Source organism: Photinus pyralis, unplaced genomic scaffold (assembly GCF_008802855.1).
Source record: "Photinus pyralis isolate 1611_PpyrPB1 unplaced genomic scaffold, Ppyr1.3 Ppyr1.4_LG5, whole genome shotgun sequence".
NCBI classification, from domain to species: domain Eukaryota; kingdom Metazoa; phylum Arthropoda; class Insecta; order Coleoptera; family Lampyridae; genus Photinus; species Photinus pyralis.
Genome location: NW_022170596.1, coordinates 47,136,716 through 47,156,395, shown reverse-complemented (window position 1 = coordinate 47,156,395; position 19,680 = coordinate 47,136,716). Strand labels below are relative to the sequence as shown.

General features: G+C 36.2%; 2 protein-coding genes across 4 annotated transcripts; both read right to left on the bottom strand.

The window, feature by feature from the left end:
• Positions 1-296: 296 nt before the first annotated feature.
• LOC116171737 (protein DDI1 homolog 2-like) lies at positions 297-7,366 on the bottom strand. Of its 2 annotated transcripts, none has more exons than XM_031488717.1 (6): positions 6,839-7,366; positions 6,588-6,791; positions 6,285-6,539; positions 6,005-6,237; positions 5,761-5,959; positions 297-928 (listed from the first exon to the last, which is right to left on the bottom strand). In XM_031488717.1, the coding sequence occupies exons 1-6, from the start codon at positions 7,089-7,091 to the stop codon at positions 732-734; spliced, it is 1,341 nt and encodes a 446-aa protein (XP_031344577.1). In that variant the 5' UTR covers positions 7,092-7,366; the 3' UTR covers positions 297-731. The 2 variants fall into 2 exon arrangements, with proteins under 2 accessions (XP_031344577.1, XP_031344578.1); XM_031488718.1 differs by lacking the exon at positions 297-928 and adding an exon at positions 5,488-5,712.
• A 3,811-nt stretch (positions 7,367-11,177) lies between these two features.
• Positions 11,178-12,508, bottom strand: LOC116170863 (inhibitor of growth protein 5-like). Of its 2 annotated transcripts, none has more exons than XM_031487399.1 (6): positions 12,379-12,508; positions 12,141-12,331; positions 11,935-12,091; positions 11,707-11,886; positions 11,473-11,615; positions 11,178-11,418 (listed from the first exon to the last, which is right to left on the bottom strand). In XM_031487399.1, exons 1-6 carry the CDS (start codon positions 12,413-12,415, stop codon positions 11,317-11,319), a joined length of 810 nt encoding a protein of 269 aa, XP_031343259.1. In that variant the 5' UTR covers positions 12,416-12,508; the 3' UTR covers positions 11,178-11,316. The 2 variants fall into 2 exon arrangements, with proteins under 2 accessions (XP_031343259.1, XP_031343260.1); XM_031487400.1 differs by having other exon boundaries at positions 11,713-11,886; positions 12,379-12,507.
• Between the last annotated feature and the right edge of the window lie 7,172 nt (positions 12,509-19,680).

Genomic DNA, 19,680 nt, shown 5'->3' with positions numbered 1-19,680 from the left:
CTTTGTATACGTCCCCTGTCCTGGAATAACAGGGTCTCCAAGGAGGAAGTTGACTTTGTATTCCGTAAGTTAAGGTTTAGCATTTGGTATAGAGGTGTTTATTCTAGACGTACTTTAGCAAAGCTATCTAATTGGGAGGTCGTAAAAGCATGTCGCCTAGGGAAATGTAGGTATAACTGCCGCAAACTAGAACACTTTCTGCTTGGTGCAACAGAGACCGACACTCGTATGCATTACAGACCATTACAGGAAGTCCGTTTTCTGTCATTGTGAATAATGGCTTAGGGAAAAAGAAATAACACAGAATTTTTTATTCCTTTTTGTTAAAAACTATGAAAACAATTCAGTTACAACATTTGATGCCCTAAATACAATAATCATGTATCGTAGTAAAAGATCCACTCATTGATTGCATACCATATTTAAGACTTACAAAATAAAATGCTGCCCATGTAATCAAGATATTAAAAAATGAAATGCACACCAACTTTGGCTCATTACAAGGAAGATACCTAGATCCTAAAGCACAAAAAATGTATAGGTAACCGAAGCGTCGGTGCGCGATTTCTGTTAGGAGTTTTTCAAACCATAATAATAAATGACTTCTGTCGTGCATATTTTAATTACTGATTATATAATCATATTATATAAAAATGAAAATTGTCTCGATTTATAATATTGCGCGATAACACCATTGCTAGCACTTATATAAAAAAATCCAGTCACCGTCGTTAAAATTTGAGCGATTTCGCAAATAGCGCCGCGATCGCTTGCGTTTTATCACCGTTGAAACGTCTTAATTCGAATATGGCCTGCTCGCGCGTGAACTTCAAAGCGACCAGCTCCGCCACGTCGGCTTCCGTGAATTTGTCGTTGCTCAGAATGACCGACGGCGATGAGGATGTCGCCGTGTTGCTATTTGTTGCATCTGGAATAATTGGTCTGTGTTAATAACTTAATAAGTCGAATCCTGTGGTTAATCGAAAGGGATACATCAATGGTATCAGGTGTAAAATTTTCAGTGTTGAGAGATACAATTTAAGTAAAAATCAAACACATTTTCTTGATCTACCCTACTAAAGAGGGTGAAGTCTTGCTATGTTATCTGAGTCATATAGCTATTTGTTAATGGTATAACGATCCTTCTATATCTATAAATATAGCTACACTCTAGGTCTATAACACAAACAAAAGAGCATGTTTTCTAACAACAATTGAACCTAAATTTGTTTTGTTATAATTAAAAAAAAACAAACGACGATGAAAATATTATTAGGCTTTTCTTAGACTTAATTCTAGAGCTCTATTTAGAAATCTTTTCAAAAGTTGTCTGGGAATCTTAAAAATTTACATTGTAATCTTTTAAAAACCACAATTGAACTTTTTCCAAACCTTCTTAGAATCTGCTTCGAATTTTCTCAAGGTCTACCTAGGAAATTCTAATAGAAATACAGTAGGTGCTCGACCATCCGGCACACCCAGTAGTCTGGTATTTATCGACTTGGCTTACCCACTCTATAATCTGAATACTATAATAATAATAATAATAATATAATTGACGGACTGTACTGCGTTAACAATAATAAGATAGTAGATGGCGCTGTACTTGAAGATAAGCACACACAGGAAAAACATAAAACACCAAAGTTTTGTTAAGTAGAAGTATCCAGCACTGCAAATATAGAAATCAATCAAACGATTTCACGCTCAGGATCTTTGACATTAACAGCGAATGGCAGTTCGACAGTTTAGTTGGCAATAGAAACTACCAGCTTACAAAATTCGTCACTCGTGTTTTAACCAATCACACTGAAGGTCAAAACTTCGCTATGCTTTCTACCGCTACCTTCTTCAAGAATAGAGTATAACTGATGTTTGGGGAGTTATGTATGGTTGTGGTCTTAATTTGTTCAGAATTTTAGCAATTTTTTAGCAACAAATACAATAAGTACCTAATTAAAACTCTCGTATAAGTTCTGTAATACTTATTTACATGACAGTCAGGAAAATGACACATTACTGGCGAGGAAATATTAAGAATTTTCTAAAACCACCCTCAGTAAAAAAAAAGGCAATTAAAGTAAATTCATTGCAGAACAGCTTCCTAGCTCCTTTATATCTACTAATGTACAACTGCCTAAATTTTAACGAAATCAAAATGACTGTTTTGGCAAAAAAAATGAGTTAATTTTGACATTTCCTTTCTTCGTTTTTTTGTAATAAAACCTAGCATAATTTTTGAAGATTGTACACAGAAATATATAGAAAGTCGCTTCACACATTTTAACAAAAACTCTATGTTGCCATTTGAAAAAAGTCCAAAAAATTTTTTTCAAAAATTCAGTCCGTTATTTTTCGTTTCCGTATGCCTAATAATACATATTTAAAATTTGAACTAAAACGGTTGAACCGTTAAAATTGTCAATATACGTACAGGGTGGTTCAAATTCGTGACTGACCGTTGTGATCACTGTAACGGGAAGAGATACAGTGTAGGTGACAAAGTTTTTGTAACTAAAAAACGCTTTTGAAATTTTTGACAAATCTTTGAAAATAACTGAGATATCACCGAAGAACTGAAAATGTCAAATTTACATTTTTCATGGGTTAAATGGTCGGAAATGAACGGTTCCCATTAGTATCATCTATTCAAGCTACTACTTCCTTATTTCTTATGGACGTCATATTGAATTAAAAAATGTGAGTGGACAATTAGTGTGTGGGTGGAAGATTGCCGGTTTATTAACGCCTACATTTAAAATTTATTGTCTGGTCATGTTGAAGGACTGCTAAGGCTACAACCCAAAAATATTTTCACCGAAATTGCAATTGTTATACAGGGTGATTTATATCAAAGTTGCATTTTTTAAATGGAACCCCCTGTATATTATTACACATTCCTTGGTCAATTTTCAAAATTTCAATCAGAGGGAACTTGATTTTTTTAAATAGAACTACAAAGTTTTTTTATTGCATGAAATGTAACATTTTATTACCTTTCTAACGATATAAGCATGCCGGTATGTATCTCTTACCTATTTTTTTCAACAATTTCTAATAATTGTTTTTGCAATTTTTAAAGCCTCTCAGTGATCAGTAGGCTGTTAAAAATTAAGAACACCAATTCAAATGATAAAATATTTACCCCCAATAAAACAAAACAAAAACTCTTGTTTGTCGTAGCCCATTTTAAAAGATAAAATAATGAATTTGCATTTAAACCAATGCGTGAACTTATAAATAAATCAATTTGAATAGTAAGCCACGAAAGCCATATTAGAAAATATTAACACAAAATAAAATGAAATATCATCTGTCAGTTCAGTTGATTAGAATTTACAATTCTGTTGTTGATTGTTGTCTTAGAAAAATGGTACTATTTTTTTTGCTCTCCTTCAAAACGTTCTGGTGCACATCGTAGAAGAAATGTGGTTTCAGCACGATGGTGCCCTACCTCATTTTGCTATAAACGTTAAAGAATGGCTGAATCAACAATTTCCTGGGAGGTGTGGTCTTGAACATTTATTTAAATAATTATTTAAAATAAAAGACCAGCAGAAATTCAATATTTATTTTCTGTTATTCGCAATCGATTTCGGCCTTACTGCGAATAACAGAAAATAAATATTGAATTTCATCCAACCTGCTGGTCTTTTATTTTGAATAATGAAATTCAAAATAGAAGACAAAATAATTATTTAAACTTTTTATTTTGATTTTTTTAAGTTTTTGTTTTATTTTATTTGGAGTAAATTTTTTATAAATTCAATTGTTTATAATTTTTAACGGCCTATTAATTACTGAAAGGCTTTGGAAATCTAAAAACACTGTGAATTATTAGAAATTACAAAAATATGTAAAAGATAAATATCAACATGCTTATATTGTTTAAAAGGTAATAAAATCCTACATTTGATGCGATAAAAAGTTCCATTTAAAAAAATCAAGTTACCTTTGATTGAAATTTTGAAAATGTGCCACTGCAAAGTCACGGCCTTCTAACTGCGATATTCAATTTTCACTGAACATCTACTTTTTGAAAAAACGACGACTTGCGGCTAAACGACCCATTTTCAACATCATGTGTAATACATAAAGTTACACTAAAATTGACCAAGGAATCCAAATATGTAATACTATATAGGGGGTTCTATTAAAAAAACAAACTTTCATATAAATCACCCTGTATAGCAATTGCAATTTCGTTGAAAATATTTTTAGATTGTAGCCTGAAGGGTCCTTCAACATTACCCGACAATGACTTTTAAGTATGCGCGTTAATAAACCCACAATCTTCCACCCACACACTAATGGCCCACCCTGTATAGTGTGACAGGTCATTAAGTGCATAAGAAAGTATTAGCCAGAAGCTTCAACATCTAGCGTGTTATGGAAATTCTGATAACAAATTCAGACTTTCCGAAAAGAAAGTGCTCATAGAAGGTGCTAACGGGACCCATCCATTTCCCACCATTTCAGCTAGGAAAAATGACAACGAAACATGAGATTTTCAGTTTTTCGACGATATCTCAATTATTTTCAAAGATTTTTAAAAGTTTAAAATGGGTGTTTTGTCATGAAACGGGACAACTTTGCCCCCATTTAACCTACATTGTCGAGTACCTTGTATTTTTCACAGCTACTGAGATCCCAATGACTAGCCACTCATTTGAACCACACTGTACATACCTACATACAGATGGGAAACAATTTTAATCTTTAAAAGTTGCTTAAAATGATCTAAAACGTCGACATTTTGACATGCACATGCCCAAAAAAGGTGTTTGCAATAGCTATCTAGCTCAAGGTAGGTAGCTAAATTTTAAAATATTAAATATAAATAAATATTTTTAAAAAAATAATTATCTAAAGCCTTCATGAACCTTCTTTAAATCTCTCAAATTATAGGAATCCATATAAAATTGTCTTAAAACATTTTTGGTAGAATGTTTTTCCCGATTTTCTCAACATTTTTTTTAGTTTCTGCTTGAAAATCGTGGGAGGCAAACATATCCCATATTTTAAACATCAAGTGTGCGCATGTTTCTTTTTTTCCTTTATACACATAAATAGTCCGTTATATGACCTTTCAAGAAGTACTGCTCAATTCATGGAAAATTCACTAAAAGTAACTCGGCGAAAACGTTTTATTCATTTTTTGGGTATAGAAAACCTTAGAAATCTCTTTTTTGAAATATTCTTCAGAAGTATTGCCAGCAAATTGCAAACTTTGGGAGCCAACAACATTCTTATAAAGAATCAAAATTGAGGGTCTTGATATGGGGGCATATCTTTCAAATATTCTGAACTTTTTCAACATATTGATGTCACATCCTGTATATTCTATGGAGCTTGATTCGAATTTGTGGATTTTTTTCCATATTCTATACGGAGTCAGGGCAATTTTCAGTTTACTCTCACTCAAGCATCAAGTACTGCTTTTTTTAACCACATAATTATAACTTTTTCAATAAATAAAAAAATGTGTTAATTTTTGAAACTGTTTCCATAAATGCCAATTGGAACAAAAGCACATTTTTTAAAAAATTACACTATCAATTGTTTATTGCAATTATTTGCGACGGCTATATGAAGGACTCTCGCTTCGAGACGACGAAACCTGTCTTGATTGGGACCCCCCAGGTCTGGAATGAGAGTGCTGGTATTTGTTGTGAGAGGAAGGGGGAGAGGAATGTGCAGATCTGGGACGAGCTGAAACTGGGCTAAGCAGGACGGGTGGATTATCGCTTTGCAACTTACTGGAAGTTTCTCTACTATTTTTTATGGCCTCTTGCATGTCTCTATCTTGAAATTGTTTACGCGACGACGGTTGTACTAAATCCTCCTCCGATAGCCCGCTCAGTCGGCCGCATTCCGGTAATTCGCGTTCGGACAAAAATGGAGTTTCGGTACCCGTAGTTCCTATTCTCAGTACGTTTTGTTTGAGATCGATGCAACACTGCAAAGAGAGTTGACCGAATCGCTCAGCACGAGACAAACTGACCTGATGTCTTTTAAGCATATCTAAACCTAGTAGCATATCCATGGGTTGCTCTTCTAAAACGGAAAAGCTGGTGGTGAGATAATCGCCGGCAATTTGTATTTGGACCATGTGGATTCGTCCGATGATTCTTTGTACGCCCACGCCTTTAGCAATTCCCGCCCATCGGGTGTCGACTAATCGCATAATATTGCAACGTTCCGCACAACTGCTCGACATTATCGTCGTTTGGGCACCTTCAAAGAAAAAATGACACTAAATCAAAGGTACAATGAGCACTTACCAGAATCAATGAACGCCTTTACATGGACACCGTTCACTCTACAGTTGATGTACAGCATGGTCACCGTGCCGAAAGTTTCCGGATTGTATTCCATGGCAGCTTCCATATTGGCCTCGATATTCTTCTGTCGAATCTCCTCGGCAATTAGCCTTTGCGCTTCCGAATCGAAAGGATGGGCGTTCATCATCCGAAGTCTTTGCTGATCCCTGTCCTGTCTCGCCTGGACTTGCTCTCGCAGGACGTTCGCGAAAGTATCTACAATAACCACCTACTAAAACGGGCAGCTACACTTACAATTGCTACCTATGTTTCCGGTGAGTAAGGCATCTGCCAACCTAGGATTGTTTTGTTTTAACAAAGCAAGTTGATCGGGATTTGCCAGGAACATGTCGCGGATCAAAACCGGATCATCTTCGGCGGGCCGTTGGGCTTGTCCGGTCGCCTGACCGACAACGCCGCGTCTCGACGTATTCGGAATCTGAATGCCGCTAAAGTCAAAACTTGGCGCTACAAATTGAGCTCTCGGTTTCAAAATTAAAGATCGAAATACATACTTTGCGCCAGGCTCGATTGCGAATCGGTGTTAAGCATGTGCTGCATCGCCACCATGTCGCCGTCTCGAATTCCGTATTGCTTCAGCGACTTCTTCTCGTCTAGTAGCGGCATTCCGTTGAAGCTGATCAGTATCTCGTGCGAGGGGAAACCGGACTCCACTTCGCAGAACGCCTTGAAATTTTCTAGCTCTAAATCTTCCGAAACGTCTAATGTAAAGACGTAATCGGCCATCGTCGATACGCTAACTTTCATCTTTTTAATTAACGGAAATTTGGGTGTAAATTCAGTTTTCAATTTTGATTAGGAACTGACAAATCAACTTAACCTAAATTTGTTATGACTAATCATAATAAAGAATGTAAACAAAGGTTTTGCTGTATCATTCGCACTAATTCGCCGGTTAAAAATACTTTGATTTACTATGGCAATTTTGGCAAATGGATAAATAATTAAATTGCGGTGTTTTTATGCCAAACGGTTAACAAAAAATTTTTTGGGAAACTACACCACTGACAGACGTGACAGTGACCTTACAACTACGGTGACTAGACTAGCTACAAGATAGGGATGTGAACCACATCCACAACATACAGTGTGGCAAGTTGACGCGGGACATTGGGAAATAGCATGGGAAAATACATTTTCGGCAATTCCTGCTACCCATTTTAACTTAAAGAAAAAATAAAAACACCCTCGGATAAATAATTAAAATCGGCATCAGATGTTAAAAGCGTGCCTAGGTCCTTTTTTAAAAGTATAAAAGCTAAATAAATAAATCCAAAAAGGCAGTAAAAAATTGGTTGGCCATGATTTACCTACCGCATTTGTTACTTAATTCTTTGATTTAACTGTCATCTGTAATAAACACGCCAACATGAATAATAATTACAGTACAGAAGGAATTATTGTAGTTCGTGATTTATTTTCAGTTAAGTTTGATGACAGGCCAATTTTATATAGTGTAATAATTTCACCCTTTTGTGGTTGAAGTGAGATGATAGTCAAAGGGACGATTTGTTGTAGTAGGTACCTAGCAAATGCGACACGTCACTCCATGGCCAACCAGTTTTTATCAATTTTTAGGATTTTTAATTTAATTTTGAGACTTGCATGAGACCTCACAGTTGAGTATTTTTATGTCATCCGATGGATATTTCAATTATCTATCCGAGGATGTTTTTATTTTTCCCGTAGGATGAAATGGGGAGCAGGAATTGCCGAAATTGTATTTTCCCATGTTATTTCAATATGTCCCGCTGTTAACTTTCCACACTGTATATATAATCAACAATAACCAAAATAACAAGCTGCATTCAATTGAAGAATATGTCACCCTACGGCCTACATGGTCGCAAGGAGAGCCTATGGCCATTTACACCGTCAGATTTAAGCATAACATAACTAAAGATCCATGGCAAACCAAGATATTTTCCAAAAGTAATAAGAATTCGAAATGCGCACTGAATGCAACAAATATTCTTTGAGCTATCCTTGAATTTCTCCAAAATTGCGGCCTGTTAGAAATGTAGACCGGAGGAAAGGCCGCTCTCTACTTTCTTAAAATTTTAAAGTGCGCACTCTGGGTGGAAGAAAATCTTCTAATTTCCTCAAACCTCCCAAAATCGGTGATTCCTTTCATCTTTTACAAGTAAAAAATTTGCTCCAGATGCAAAAATTTGCGTTTCGTGGATCTTGAAAAATGTGTCCACTATTTTTGCCTTTTGCACGTTTTTTCCGACATTTGTTGACTCTAAAGAGCTGCTTCATTAAGCAATCTTGGTTGCTTTCTTTTTTTTATTGATAACAGATCCCGGTTCTTCGCATTTAGCGACCAAATCTTGAACATAGACTAGGCTTACATTTCTCACCGAAGTTACATTCAATTCCTTAAAGAGATGTTCCCTTTCCCCCAGGCCCCACTCCCCATATTTTATGAGCTGCATCGAAATGATGCAAAATTGATACAAGATTGCTATGCATGCTTGTTGGGTATATTTTAGAATAAAAATCATTTTTCTATTTAAACATGAATCGTGTGCTCTCTAGCGGTGAAACTAGAAATTGAAAATAATTTCCAGCGATTTCTCTCGGCCCCTTTTGTTAACAAAATTTTTTTCCCGAAGCTGTGCAATTGACGGTTCCATAGATATCGCCTGTGACCATTATTAATGGAACACCCTGTACATACAATGGTCAAACTTGGAAATGGAAAATCATTTGCAAGGGACTCATTTCCACCCTGCCCGAGGATCTACAGGAAAAGGGACTCATGGAACTTGGGTCAGAAGACATAAAAAAGACCCTAGGCGTACAATGGGCGCCGATCTAAAATGTCTTTCGGTTCAAAGTAGATCTACCCGGTTCGATTCCCGGCCGATGCAGAATTTTTTTAAATTTCATATATTATTAGCATTTCTACATTTCGCCAGACTAATGATGGCTGTTGATGTAGGACGTCACACTGGCTCACAGGGCAGCTGCTTCCTATACAGGGTGTTTTTTTGGGAGTTTTAGTTAAACGTTTCTGGGAAAGTAAGATACGTAGATTTTTGAAAATTTGTACCTAGGGGTTACTCTGAAGGCCGAATCGATGTAAAATATTTTCAAAGTGGCCGCACTTCCGGAATTACCGGAAGTAGATAGTAACTTCGTTATTTTAAATAGCAACCCTTATTTTTTATTGGATTTTTGGATTCTACGTGAAATTTCAGTTCATTTGATACCCATATGTCGATATCTGCCATTTATGGTTTTTAAGTTATTTTAACTTGATGAAAAAAAATGGCGGATGCAGATGGTACCTTGATAATTGATACTTGAAAACGGTTATAGTCATGGCAACCCATTTTTATCAGTGCATAGAGGGCTTTCTTTTAGTCCACTTAAAAAAAGGTTAAGTTGCGTACAACCACACCTATGATGGAGATTCAAATTTAAGAAATTTCAAAGTCTAAAAACTCAGTTTTTTAAATGGAATGACCACGTTCTTACTATTGTATGAGGTAGAGAATCGAAATTGGCATATTTTGATATTACATGTTCCTATATAGATATCTTTAACAGTTTCTGATTTCCATTTCTATTTTTTGATCGCTTGTCAAAATTTTTCTATTGGACCGATTTTGTTTGTTTTTTTTTTGATCGACGCAGGATTTTGTTTTCTTTAATTTACGAAAGAAGTGTTATTCATAAAATATGCACCGTTTTCGAGTTTTAAGCGAAAAACTGAAAAAAGTCCGAACGTTTTGAGGTTTTTTGGCTGCCAAAAGTTGTGCACTCTTCAAATACATGTTATTTGAACCCAAATGGACCATTTAAAACGTTAAAATCGTTTACACCACATTATGCAGAAATCGGTTCTTCTGACTGCTTCGCATACTGGACTATCTGAGGAAACTAGTATTGTACGTACCCCCCGCCCCGTCAAAGGGAAATATTATTACAGCCTCATTCTAGGGTTTTTTTTTTATTTCTTGAAGCATCCTGATGGGATGCAAAAGGTTTTAGAAATAAAAAATTATTTCCAATGTACCTATAATAGGATATCCATTTTTCGTCTTGGGAATATGTGACATTATGATTTACAAATCAACAGCATTCAAATAAATAAATAATAAATAGTAATTTACCTAATCCATATCATTAGGAACGGCGTAACAATGTATAGGGTAATGCCAGATAGTTTTTTTGTTTTCCCTTTCAAGTAATGAGTTGTCGCCTCAGGCGTTATAAGTGCAATTTGAGTTGCCTATCCTTACGTTAGCGTTTTCATTTTTTTCTGAAGATCCCGAAACATATTTTTTAAAATATATGCCTTATCATAATAGATGGAAATAATATCTTTAAGTACCGCCGTAGGAAATACTGACGGATTTCCAAATTGGTGCTGTACGTTTTTCTACCCTCATTACAACGACTGTTATCTACAAAAAACGATTTTTCTATTCATTGATCTTCCTAAAAAACTAAGACCGATATTTCAATTTTTTTAAGTACCGCCGTTCTTTTCATCATTGCAAAGAATATCCACTATCAGTATCAAGAATTTGTTAGACTTCAACTACAAAAGCAGCATTTCATAAGAAAGTTTAGAATTATTCCAATATGGCGGATTAGGAGCCTTCTTTTGTTTACACTGCTGTCAAGTTTGTGTGTAAGGTGGGGTGCATAACTGTCAGGCATATTAATGCATCGAACATACGAAAATTCACTGCATAATTACTCGTACGTCTATAGGACTGGATGACAAAAATAGCTATCTCATGCTCATGATTCGTTTATCTGTTTTGAAAGGGAATGAATTAAACATTACATACAATAAACATAATTAGGTATTAGTTCAATAATTTATTTATAAGAGCTAAACAATGAGTACCACAAACCACTGTACATTCCCATAAGAATACAAAACTTTAAAAGTAAACTATACTAATTATAAACTCTCTTAAACTAGGCATGTGAAAGAATAACGACCAATTTACTTCTTCTTTCGATCCTGTGTACACTTCGGACAGTACCATTTACCTTTTGGTTTCGTTGTAAGTCCAACGCACGCAAAGTGAAACCATTCGATCGGGCACTAAAAAATGAAAATACATAATACTGGGGGTTCACACGGTATTGTTAAATTTACATCTGGATTATCGCACCCGATCATTTCACCGTAGGAAACTTGATGGCAAAGGCAATAGGTGGGCTCATTCGGATCGACGGGCATATCCAAAACGTCGCTCGGATGCGTTATTCCGGCTAAACCTGGCAGAACTGCGTCGACAACTGAAAATGCTCGAAATGTCACACAACTCAAACTTGTTCTCATGGCGACGATGAAATGAATGATAAACAAATGAAGATGAATGATACGAACCCTCACCTGATGCAGAGATCGTATTGCTCAGCGCGGTACCCCCTGCGCTATTAGTATTCGTGGTGCATTTCTGCTTTTTCTTTTTACTGCCTCGCACTGTACCCGTCGAGTCCTCCTCGCTGGAATTACCGGACCGTTTCTTTTTACTGTCCTTGCCATCTTTGATCTTCTTACGTCCTTCTACAACGGAGGAATTAAAGCGAAACTAAAGGGAAACCGGACACTCACTTTTGCCTACAGAGTTCTCTTCGGTATTTCGCAAATTTAAAGCCTTATCTTGAATTTCCGACTCGAATCGGGCGAGATCGGAATCTAACCTTCTAATATGTTTGTCGACAAGCTCGTAGGTTTGTATCGCTAATTGCACTTTATCATCGCCGTACTCCTAAAAGTGGCCGGTAATTTCTCTCTACGTCTACGGGGCCGGTACTTACTTTCGCTTTGTTAAACAAACTTTGTATTTTATCCAACTGCTCCTTGCACTGTTCTTGATTGAGGTTCTTTTGATTCTTTAGGTAAGTATCCGCTAACGAGTCGATATTTTTCATTAAAGTTTGAGCGCGGGAATCCAAATCTCTCATTAGAGTGAAATTTCTTTGCAGTTCTATGGGCAAATGTTCTAAACCTTGAAAGCGATATTAAGTACAACATTTTATTCAGAAATTCACTCACTATCCAAGTAATGTTCCAAATACAAAGCTGAAGTCATTTTTAATTTACTATTACATTTGCGTTAATTAGATTTGTTGTCTTATAATTAGGTTAGTGTACATATATTTTTAAGGTTAGGAAACCATTGAGATACAGGGTGATCCTTGTATAAAGGGTGGTCTGGCCAACACTAAATTATGTTCGCGTTCAGCCGATCATCGAGGTTGTTTAAGATCTGTATCTTTCAATATTAAAAAGCTTTCAATTATGAAACCACATCTTTAATTAGGCATTCAGAAGTTGTCTTGATTGTAGTCGTCTTTATTGTCGATTATATATATTTCCACTCCTTTACATAAGTTTACATAAAACATAAAGTCATAAAAGATAAAACCAAAAACCGACTCACCATCCTAACCTAGCTTAAATTCGTAACGTAACTAACTTCACAATGTACAGGGTGTTCTATAATCACCTACAGCTCGTCCATCCTGACTTACCGATCGACCTCGATCGTGTGCATACAGAAAACTAAAAATTTGAAAGCAAAATTCGTAACATGATTTCCTATTTACTATCTCATAAACGCAGTTTTAAGTATAAAATAAAGTACTTGTCTTTAACACATAACAAATTTCTAGGTTAAATTCTAAACTAAAACTACAAATAATACAATTAGTCAGACTCGTACTCAATCTCAAAGCGATCGTCAATGTCACAGTCAAGTTCTTTACGTAAGTTTAGTGAGTAATGTCGAAGACGAGATGAATCGACAATGCCTTCATACGGGATTTGTGTATTTTGGTAACCGTCAATATCTGTGATGACATACCTATTATTTGATAAGACAGATTTTATTATATAAGGGCCTCTATATTTCGGTAGTAATTTCCTATTTGTTCCCATTGTAGAATCTACATTCTTTATCATAACATATTCTCCTTCTTGATACTTAGATGGTATTTTGTGCTTCTTATCATACTGAATTTTGTTTTGTTGTTGCACTACCAACGTGTTGTCACTTGCCTTTGACCTAATGTCGTCCAAGTTCCGATCCTCATTGTCATTCTCTTCTTCCAAAAATTCACGTAGGTGGTCTATGACCTTCCCACGCTGATCGATCCCAAAAACTAGTTGTGACGGAGTATTCCCAATGCTTCGGTTTATTGTATTATTAAAGTAAAACTCTACATCTCCTAAAGACGTATCCCAGGTATTCTTTTCTCGGCTAACTTTAGCTAATATAGGAGTGAGGGTTCTATTCATGCGCTCTACTTGACCATTCGCCCATGGTGCTCCCGTGGCGATAAGTATTTGTTGAACTTCATTATTGTTAAGAAAATCCTTAAAATCATTTGACGTAAAACATGTTCCTCGGTCCGACACAATTTTATATGGTTTACTGTAATTTGCGAAATATCTCTTTAAGTGTTTTATAACTTCTTGGGTATTTGTGGTTTTACAGGGATAAAGCTTAACAAATTTAGAAAATGCATCAACTACTAAAAATATATATCTGTATGTGTTTGCTGTCTTTTCTAACGGACCGTAATGATCAAGGTGTAGACATACAAACGGTTTTTTACCCTTTGGAATGTTATGTAATTCGCCTTCTTGTTTACCACTTTGGGGTGAATATTCAATACATTTTATGCAATTACTAATATGATTTTTAATTGTTTGTCTAATCTTCGGAAACCAATACGTTCTGGTTATTAATTCTTCCGTCTTGTCAATTCCACCGTGTCCCATCTCGTTATGGTATGTTTGTAAAATTGCTGGTATCATGCTGTGTGGTACAAAGAATAATAGATCTTTATTGCGTTTCCTGTACACTAGGCCATTTCTTAATTCGTAGAATTTGTCTTCAGAGTTCTCCAACTTCTTCTTAATTTGGTCAATTGACAAATCCATGGTTTGTTTCACTGCTAACGTCTGCTCAAGAGTGTTTCCTTCTAATACCAAAATATTCTGAGTACGGCTTAAGGCGTCTACATGTTTCATTCTGACATTTGAACGGGGTTCAATCTCGTAATCGTAATTTTGTAGAATTAGTGTCCATCTCATTATTCTTGGGACAATGTCCTTTTTCGCAAGAGTTAATCTAAAGCTGTCGCAGTCAGTGATAATCTTGAAATGAATTCCGTGCAAGTAAATGTGAAACCTTTTCAATGAATATATAATTGCAAGACATTCAAGTTCATAGCTATGGTATTTAGATTCCGTTTCCGATGTCCTCTGACTATAGAAACATACTGGGTGAAACTTATTATCATTCTGTTGCTGCATTAAAATGGACCCAAAACCTAACGCACTTGCGTCACAGTGGAGTTCTGTCTTCGCATGTGGACTGTAGATACATAAAGTGGGTTGTGATATCAATTCTCCTCGTAAGGTATCGAAAGCTTGTAATTGTGCAGCTCCAAAATTAAATTTAGCGCCTTTTCTCAAAAGGTTATATAATGGTTTTGCTATTAAAGAATGATTTTTTATAAATCGTCGAAAATAACTAGATAATCCTAAGAACCCGTGTAACTGCTTAATATTTTGTGGTGGTGGATACTTAATTATTGCTTCAATATTTTGTGGACTAGGCTGTATGCCTTTCTCGCTAACCTCGTAACCAAGATATACAATTTCATTTTGTAAGAAAAAACATTTATCAAGACGAAACTCGAGTCTGTAAAGTGCTGCTTGTTTGAAAACTAGGGCCAAAATGTGAAGGTGCTCATCTAATGTTTCTGTGGCAACCAAAATATCATCTATATATAATAGGATTTTGTGTTCTCTAATTAAGGTGTCAAAAATCATACACATAAATCTTTGAAAGACTCGTGGTGAAGTAGTTAATCCAAAAGGTACCCTCAAATATTCAAATTGGCCTAATGGTGTTGTAAAAGATGTGTACGGTACTGATGTCTCGGCGACTCTAACATGGTGGAATCCATTTCTTAAATCCAATGACGTGAATATTTTTTTTCCTTGAAGTTGATCCAATTGGTCATCAATTAAAGGTGTCGGAAAGTTGTCCTTGATGATAATTTTATTAAGTTCGCGATAATCCACACAAAGTCTATAATCACCAGTTTTCTTCCTTACTAGGACAATGGGGCTACTGTATGGCGATAAGCTAGGTCTAATTATACCTTCCTGACATAAGTTGTCTAAAATCTTCTGAAGTTCTATTTTTTCTACATAAGATAATCTTCTAGGCCGAAACGAAATGGGTTGATCGTGTTTTAGGCTGATTTTCATTTCAAAGTTGTGTTCAAGAGACGGTTGTTGAAGGTTATTTACGTAATTACTCTCATAACAGTTATACACAGCTTCTTTGATATTTGAACTTAAAGACGCATTAATGTTTAACTCATCTTTAACCAACTCTGAACTATGAACATAATCAATGTTTAATATTTCTCGAAACTGATTGTCATTCTTTACAATTGAGACTTTAGAACCAAAGGTTACCTTAATATCAGGGTTACTAATAAAATCCCGACCTAAAATTGCACTGTATTGCATGGTCTCATTTGGGACTACATAAAACTTGATTGTAACGGCTATCCCATCAACGAGAACCTCTTTTTCATAAATACCCAGAACTGTTAGAATACTCCTATTTATGCCCGAAAAGTGCTCACTCTGTGAAGCATCTTGTGTATAAAATTTTGGAGGTACATAATTGCTCTTAATTAAACTAATAGGACTACCTGTATCTAGCAATGATCTTAAATTATAACTACAACTAAAGTCAACATCATTCAAATCGAAAATTACCGAACATTCATAGTCATTCACCTTAAGTTCATCATGGAGGACATGAGTGGTGCCTCCCTGGACAGATCTCTTGTGGTCCGGACAATCTGGTCGTTTATGGCCCATTTTGCCACAATGGAAACAGGATCCCCTTTCTCTTCTTGGTTTGGGACAGCTAACTGCTTTATGGCCTTCCTCGCTGCAATTGAAGCATCTCATTGGCGGCATGTTGTCTCGAGTTGAAGTTGTATTCCGGTTCCTAAAATGAGTAGTATTACTATTTTGCGAATTACGGACTACTTCATTGACGTGTGGTACGGACGCTGTACTATTTCCATTTCCGCGATCGCGATCAGTTACATTGTTCATGATTCTTAAAAGTTCATTTAATTGTCTAAAGTCATGCATACGTGCTTGCACCTGTAACACCTGATTATCGAAACCGTCAATTACATATTCAATCATGTCCCGTTCACACAGTTCCAGTTCGTTGCCCAATGTGACCTTGTCATTGAAATACACCGAAAACTTTTCCGATCTTTTCCACCTCCTTGACTCAAATTTCCGCATCAACTGAATGTGGTCCGGTCGACTTTTAAACATATTTTCCATCTCATGTTTTAATGCATTCCATTTTAGATTTATAAAAGATAGCTTAGAATGATACCATTGTAGTGCTTGATCCTTTAATTTTCCAACTGCTACTAACGTCATGATGTCCTCTGGTACCCCATAAGTCCTCATCACCGCATCTACCCGTTGTATCCACGTCTCTACGTTACTTGTTCCATTAAATTCCGGTAGTAAGGCTGCAACTTCTTTATGACTAAATCGAGTACCTGTCATAAACTGTTCTGTCCCTCTCGCCTGTGGCTCCTGCGAAGGTTGATTCCTAGACAGTTCCAATGTTCGTATCGTTGCTTGTATGATGTCTTCGACTGTCATCATTACCCCTTCAGATCCCAACCGTCGATTCTGTCGCTCTTGCTCCTCGTTCACAGATGTATCTGGATCGCCACCGCCTCGTGCCATGTGTACACTTTCATCACCCAACATCCTAAATTTGGCCTTTTATTTTTAACAATCCGGACTTACAATACGTTTTCCACTATCCCACTTCTGATGGCTGTAGTCGTCTTTATTGTCGATTATATATATTTCCACTCCTTTACATAAGTTTACATAAAACATAAAGTCATAAAAGATAAAACCAAAAACCGACTCACCATCCTAACCTAGCTTAAATTCGTAACGTAACTAACTTCACAATGTACAGGGTGTTCTATAATCACCTACATGATGTTGAAATTTTCTCAAGAAATAACTTTCAATATTTTTCTCATTGCTACCAAATGACTAATGTTTTAAGTGCAACTGTCAGGGACCCTGACCCAAATGAAATATCGGTTCCGGTTTTGTTTATATTTAAGCGAAAATATTTATAATGGTTCCGGTCCGATTTCGGTTCTAAAAAAAATGCTTCGGTTCTGCGCATTTTTTTGGGTCCATAACGGTTCTTTTCGGTTCTAGTCTTTTAGTAAGTATGTCATTAAAAAAATTCATTATAAAAACGTAATTTGTTAATTAATAGTGTTAATTCAATAAGTTTCCATTTCTGAAGGAATTAACGGTTTAGGTTCGGTTTTCGGTCTTGAAGAATACCGGTTTCGGTTTTTTTTCGGTCCAGTCCGGGGCCCTGCTTTGGGGCTATATTTTTTGGTGTTAGGTGCATTTATTTAAACATGAACCTAGGTGCCTGGCTCTCAATTTTAACGGGGAAAATCACTGGCGCAAACAAAATCTAATCGTTTGGCCTCTAGGGAGTGTTTCTCGGATTTAGTCGATTTCTTTAATGTTCCATATCTCTTATTATTAAAATAGTTGATTTTGGCAAAATCTTTCTTAAGAGTACTTTTTTATGCAGAATCCATCGCGATACACGGTTATTATACTGGGTGTTTGGTTTTTCTTGTACGACCATAAACTACATTTTTTCATACGGATCACCCACTAGAGCGTAAAATAAATTTCCTATATTTTGATTTTCACTTGTTATTTTTATATTAAATATTATTTGTAACATTGCATTTTATAAATTAAAATATTTTTATTGCAGACATCTAGGTTTCCATGGCGAACAAAAGATGGCAGGATTGTTTAAAACGACAATTTCTTGGTTATTTGGAATTGTTCATTAGTTTCAAAGTAGATAATAAGGGGCCACCATGGGCACCCCCCACTCCTCCTCCTTTAAGCCCCGCCCCCCTGGCTTCCTATTGGTTGGCTTATACCCCGCCCATCTCCCACTCCTTTAATCTGATTGGCTCCCCGCCCTCGTTTGAGAATCCTCGATTCCTATTGGTTCCACCCCCTTCGTTCTCATTGGTCCTGACAAATCCTCGATTCCTATTGGTTCAACCCCCTTCTCCTTTCCTTCGTTCTCAATGGTCCTGACAAATCCTTGATTTCTATTGGATGGATTTCCCACCCGTTCTTCGACGCATCTACCTCCAGTCGCCGTTGCATGGTCTCTCTCGTCCACATGGTTATCGACGACTGTTTCTCAGTTCATATCCAGTCGTTGTGGGGGGGACATGCCACTTTTGGATCTTTCAGAAAAAACCCGTAGAGATCAAGGTTCGAACCTACTCCCCGCACGTACTACCGTCGTAGAGTATCGATATAGCATCTGCGCTACGAAGAACTAATGCAAAATATAGGTATCTCGTCGTTCCATATTCCTGCACTGTGCTGCTGTGGTTGATTAATCGTGGGTATGCTATATAAATTACGTTCTAATTATTTTTAGGCAATAAATGGATAAACAAAAATAAGGCAATCGTGAAATTCGTGTATGTTTTCTGAGGGGTGTTTGAAATCTGCACCGATTTTGAAAGTAATCTTTATTTTCGTTTAGACTTGCGTTGCATAACGTTAAATCACGTGATCACACACCTGCAATAAAATTTCAATTAGCGGAAGACCGTATCAGTATCCATTTGAACATTGAGGCAGTTAGTTCATATTTTTCTTGGTAAAGAAATCTTCGTACTTACGCCTAGTAAAAAATTACAGACCGATTAGAAGGTCTGCATTATGTCTTCCACCAATTTTGCAATTTTTAAAGCTCATTGCATAATCTGTATCATAGATCACGTGATAAATATCTAGGTAATGCATTCTTATAAAGTCAGTGCACCTGTGCAAAGTCGACAGTATAAAGAAGCACTTCGAAGTGTAAACGTACCTGTGAGCCGCACAGATTGAATTCTTTTCTGGCTTACCAATTCCATATTAAGTTGGTATTCTCGTGCATGCCAAAATCAGTTTTGCATTCGAATTCGAATCAGACTTAAGAAAAAATAGCTATCAGCGCGATAAGGTTTTTGTTTAAGTGTATCTAGGAGTAAGATTTCTGCACGATAATTATTACGCAAAGTAGGTTATTAATAACATTTTTTTCCATCGCATCATTGCGAGTAGGTAGGTAATTCTCGCCGCTATAAAAAGTACATCACTGGTGTGTTGTAAATAGGTAAGGTAAGCACTTTCAGATTCACTCGGTAA

Coding starts and splice junctions, on each gene's coding strand:
- LOC116171737 (XM_031488717.1), bottom strand. CDS start 7,091: ATGAAAGTTAGCGTATCGACGATGGCCGATTACGTCTTTACATTAGAC. Junction 6,792..6,838: donor GCAATCGAGCCTGGCGCAAA/GTATGTATTTCG, acceptor CTCAATTTGTAG/CGCCAAGTTTTGACTTTAGC. Junction 929..5,760: donor AAATAGTAGAGAAACTTCCA/GTAAGTTGCAAA, acceptor CAATTATTCCAG/ATGCAACAAATAGCAACACG.
- LOC116170863 (XM_031487399.1), bottom strand. CDS start 12,415: ATGACTTCAGCTTTGTATTTGGAACATTACTTGGATA. Junction 11,887..11,934: donor AGAGAACTCTGTAGGCAAAA/GTGAGTGTCCGG, acceptor CCTCCGTTGTAG/AAGGACGTAAGAAGATCAAA. Junction 11,616..11,706: donor GATCTCTGCATCAGGTGAGG/GTTCGTATCATT, acceptor GAGCATTTTCAG/TTGTCGACGCAGTTCTGCCA.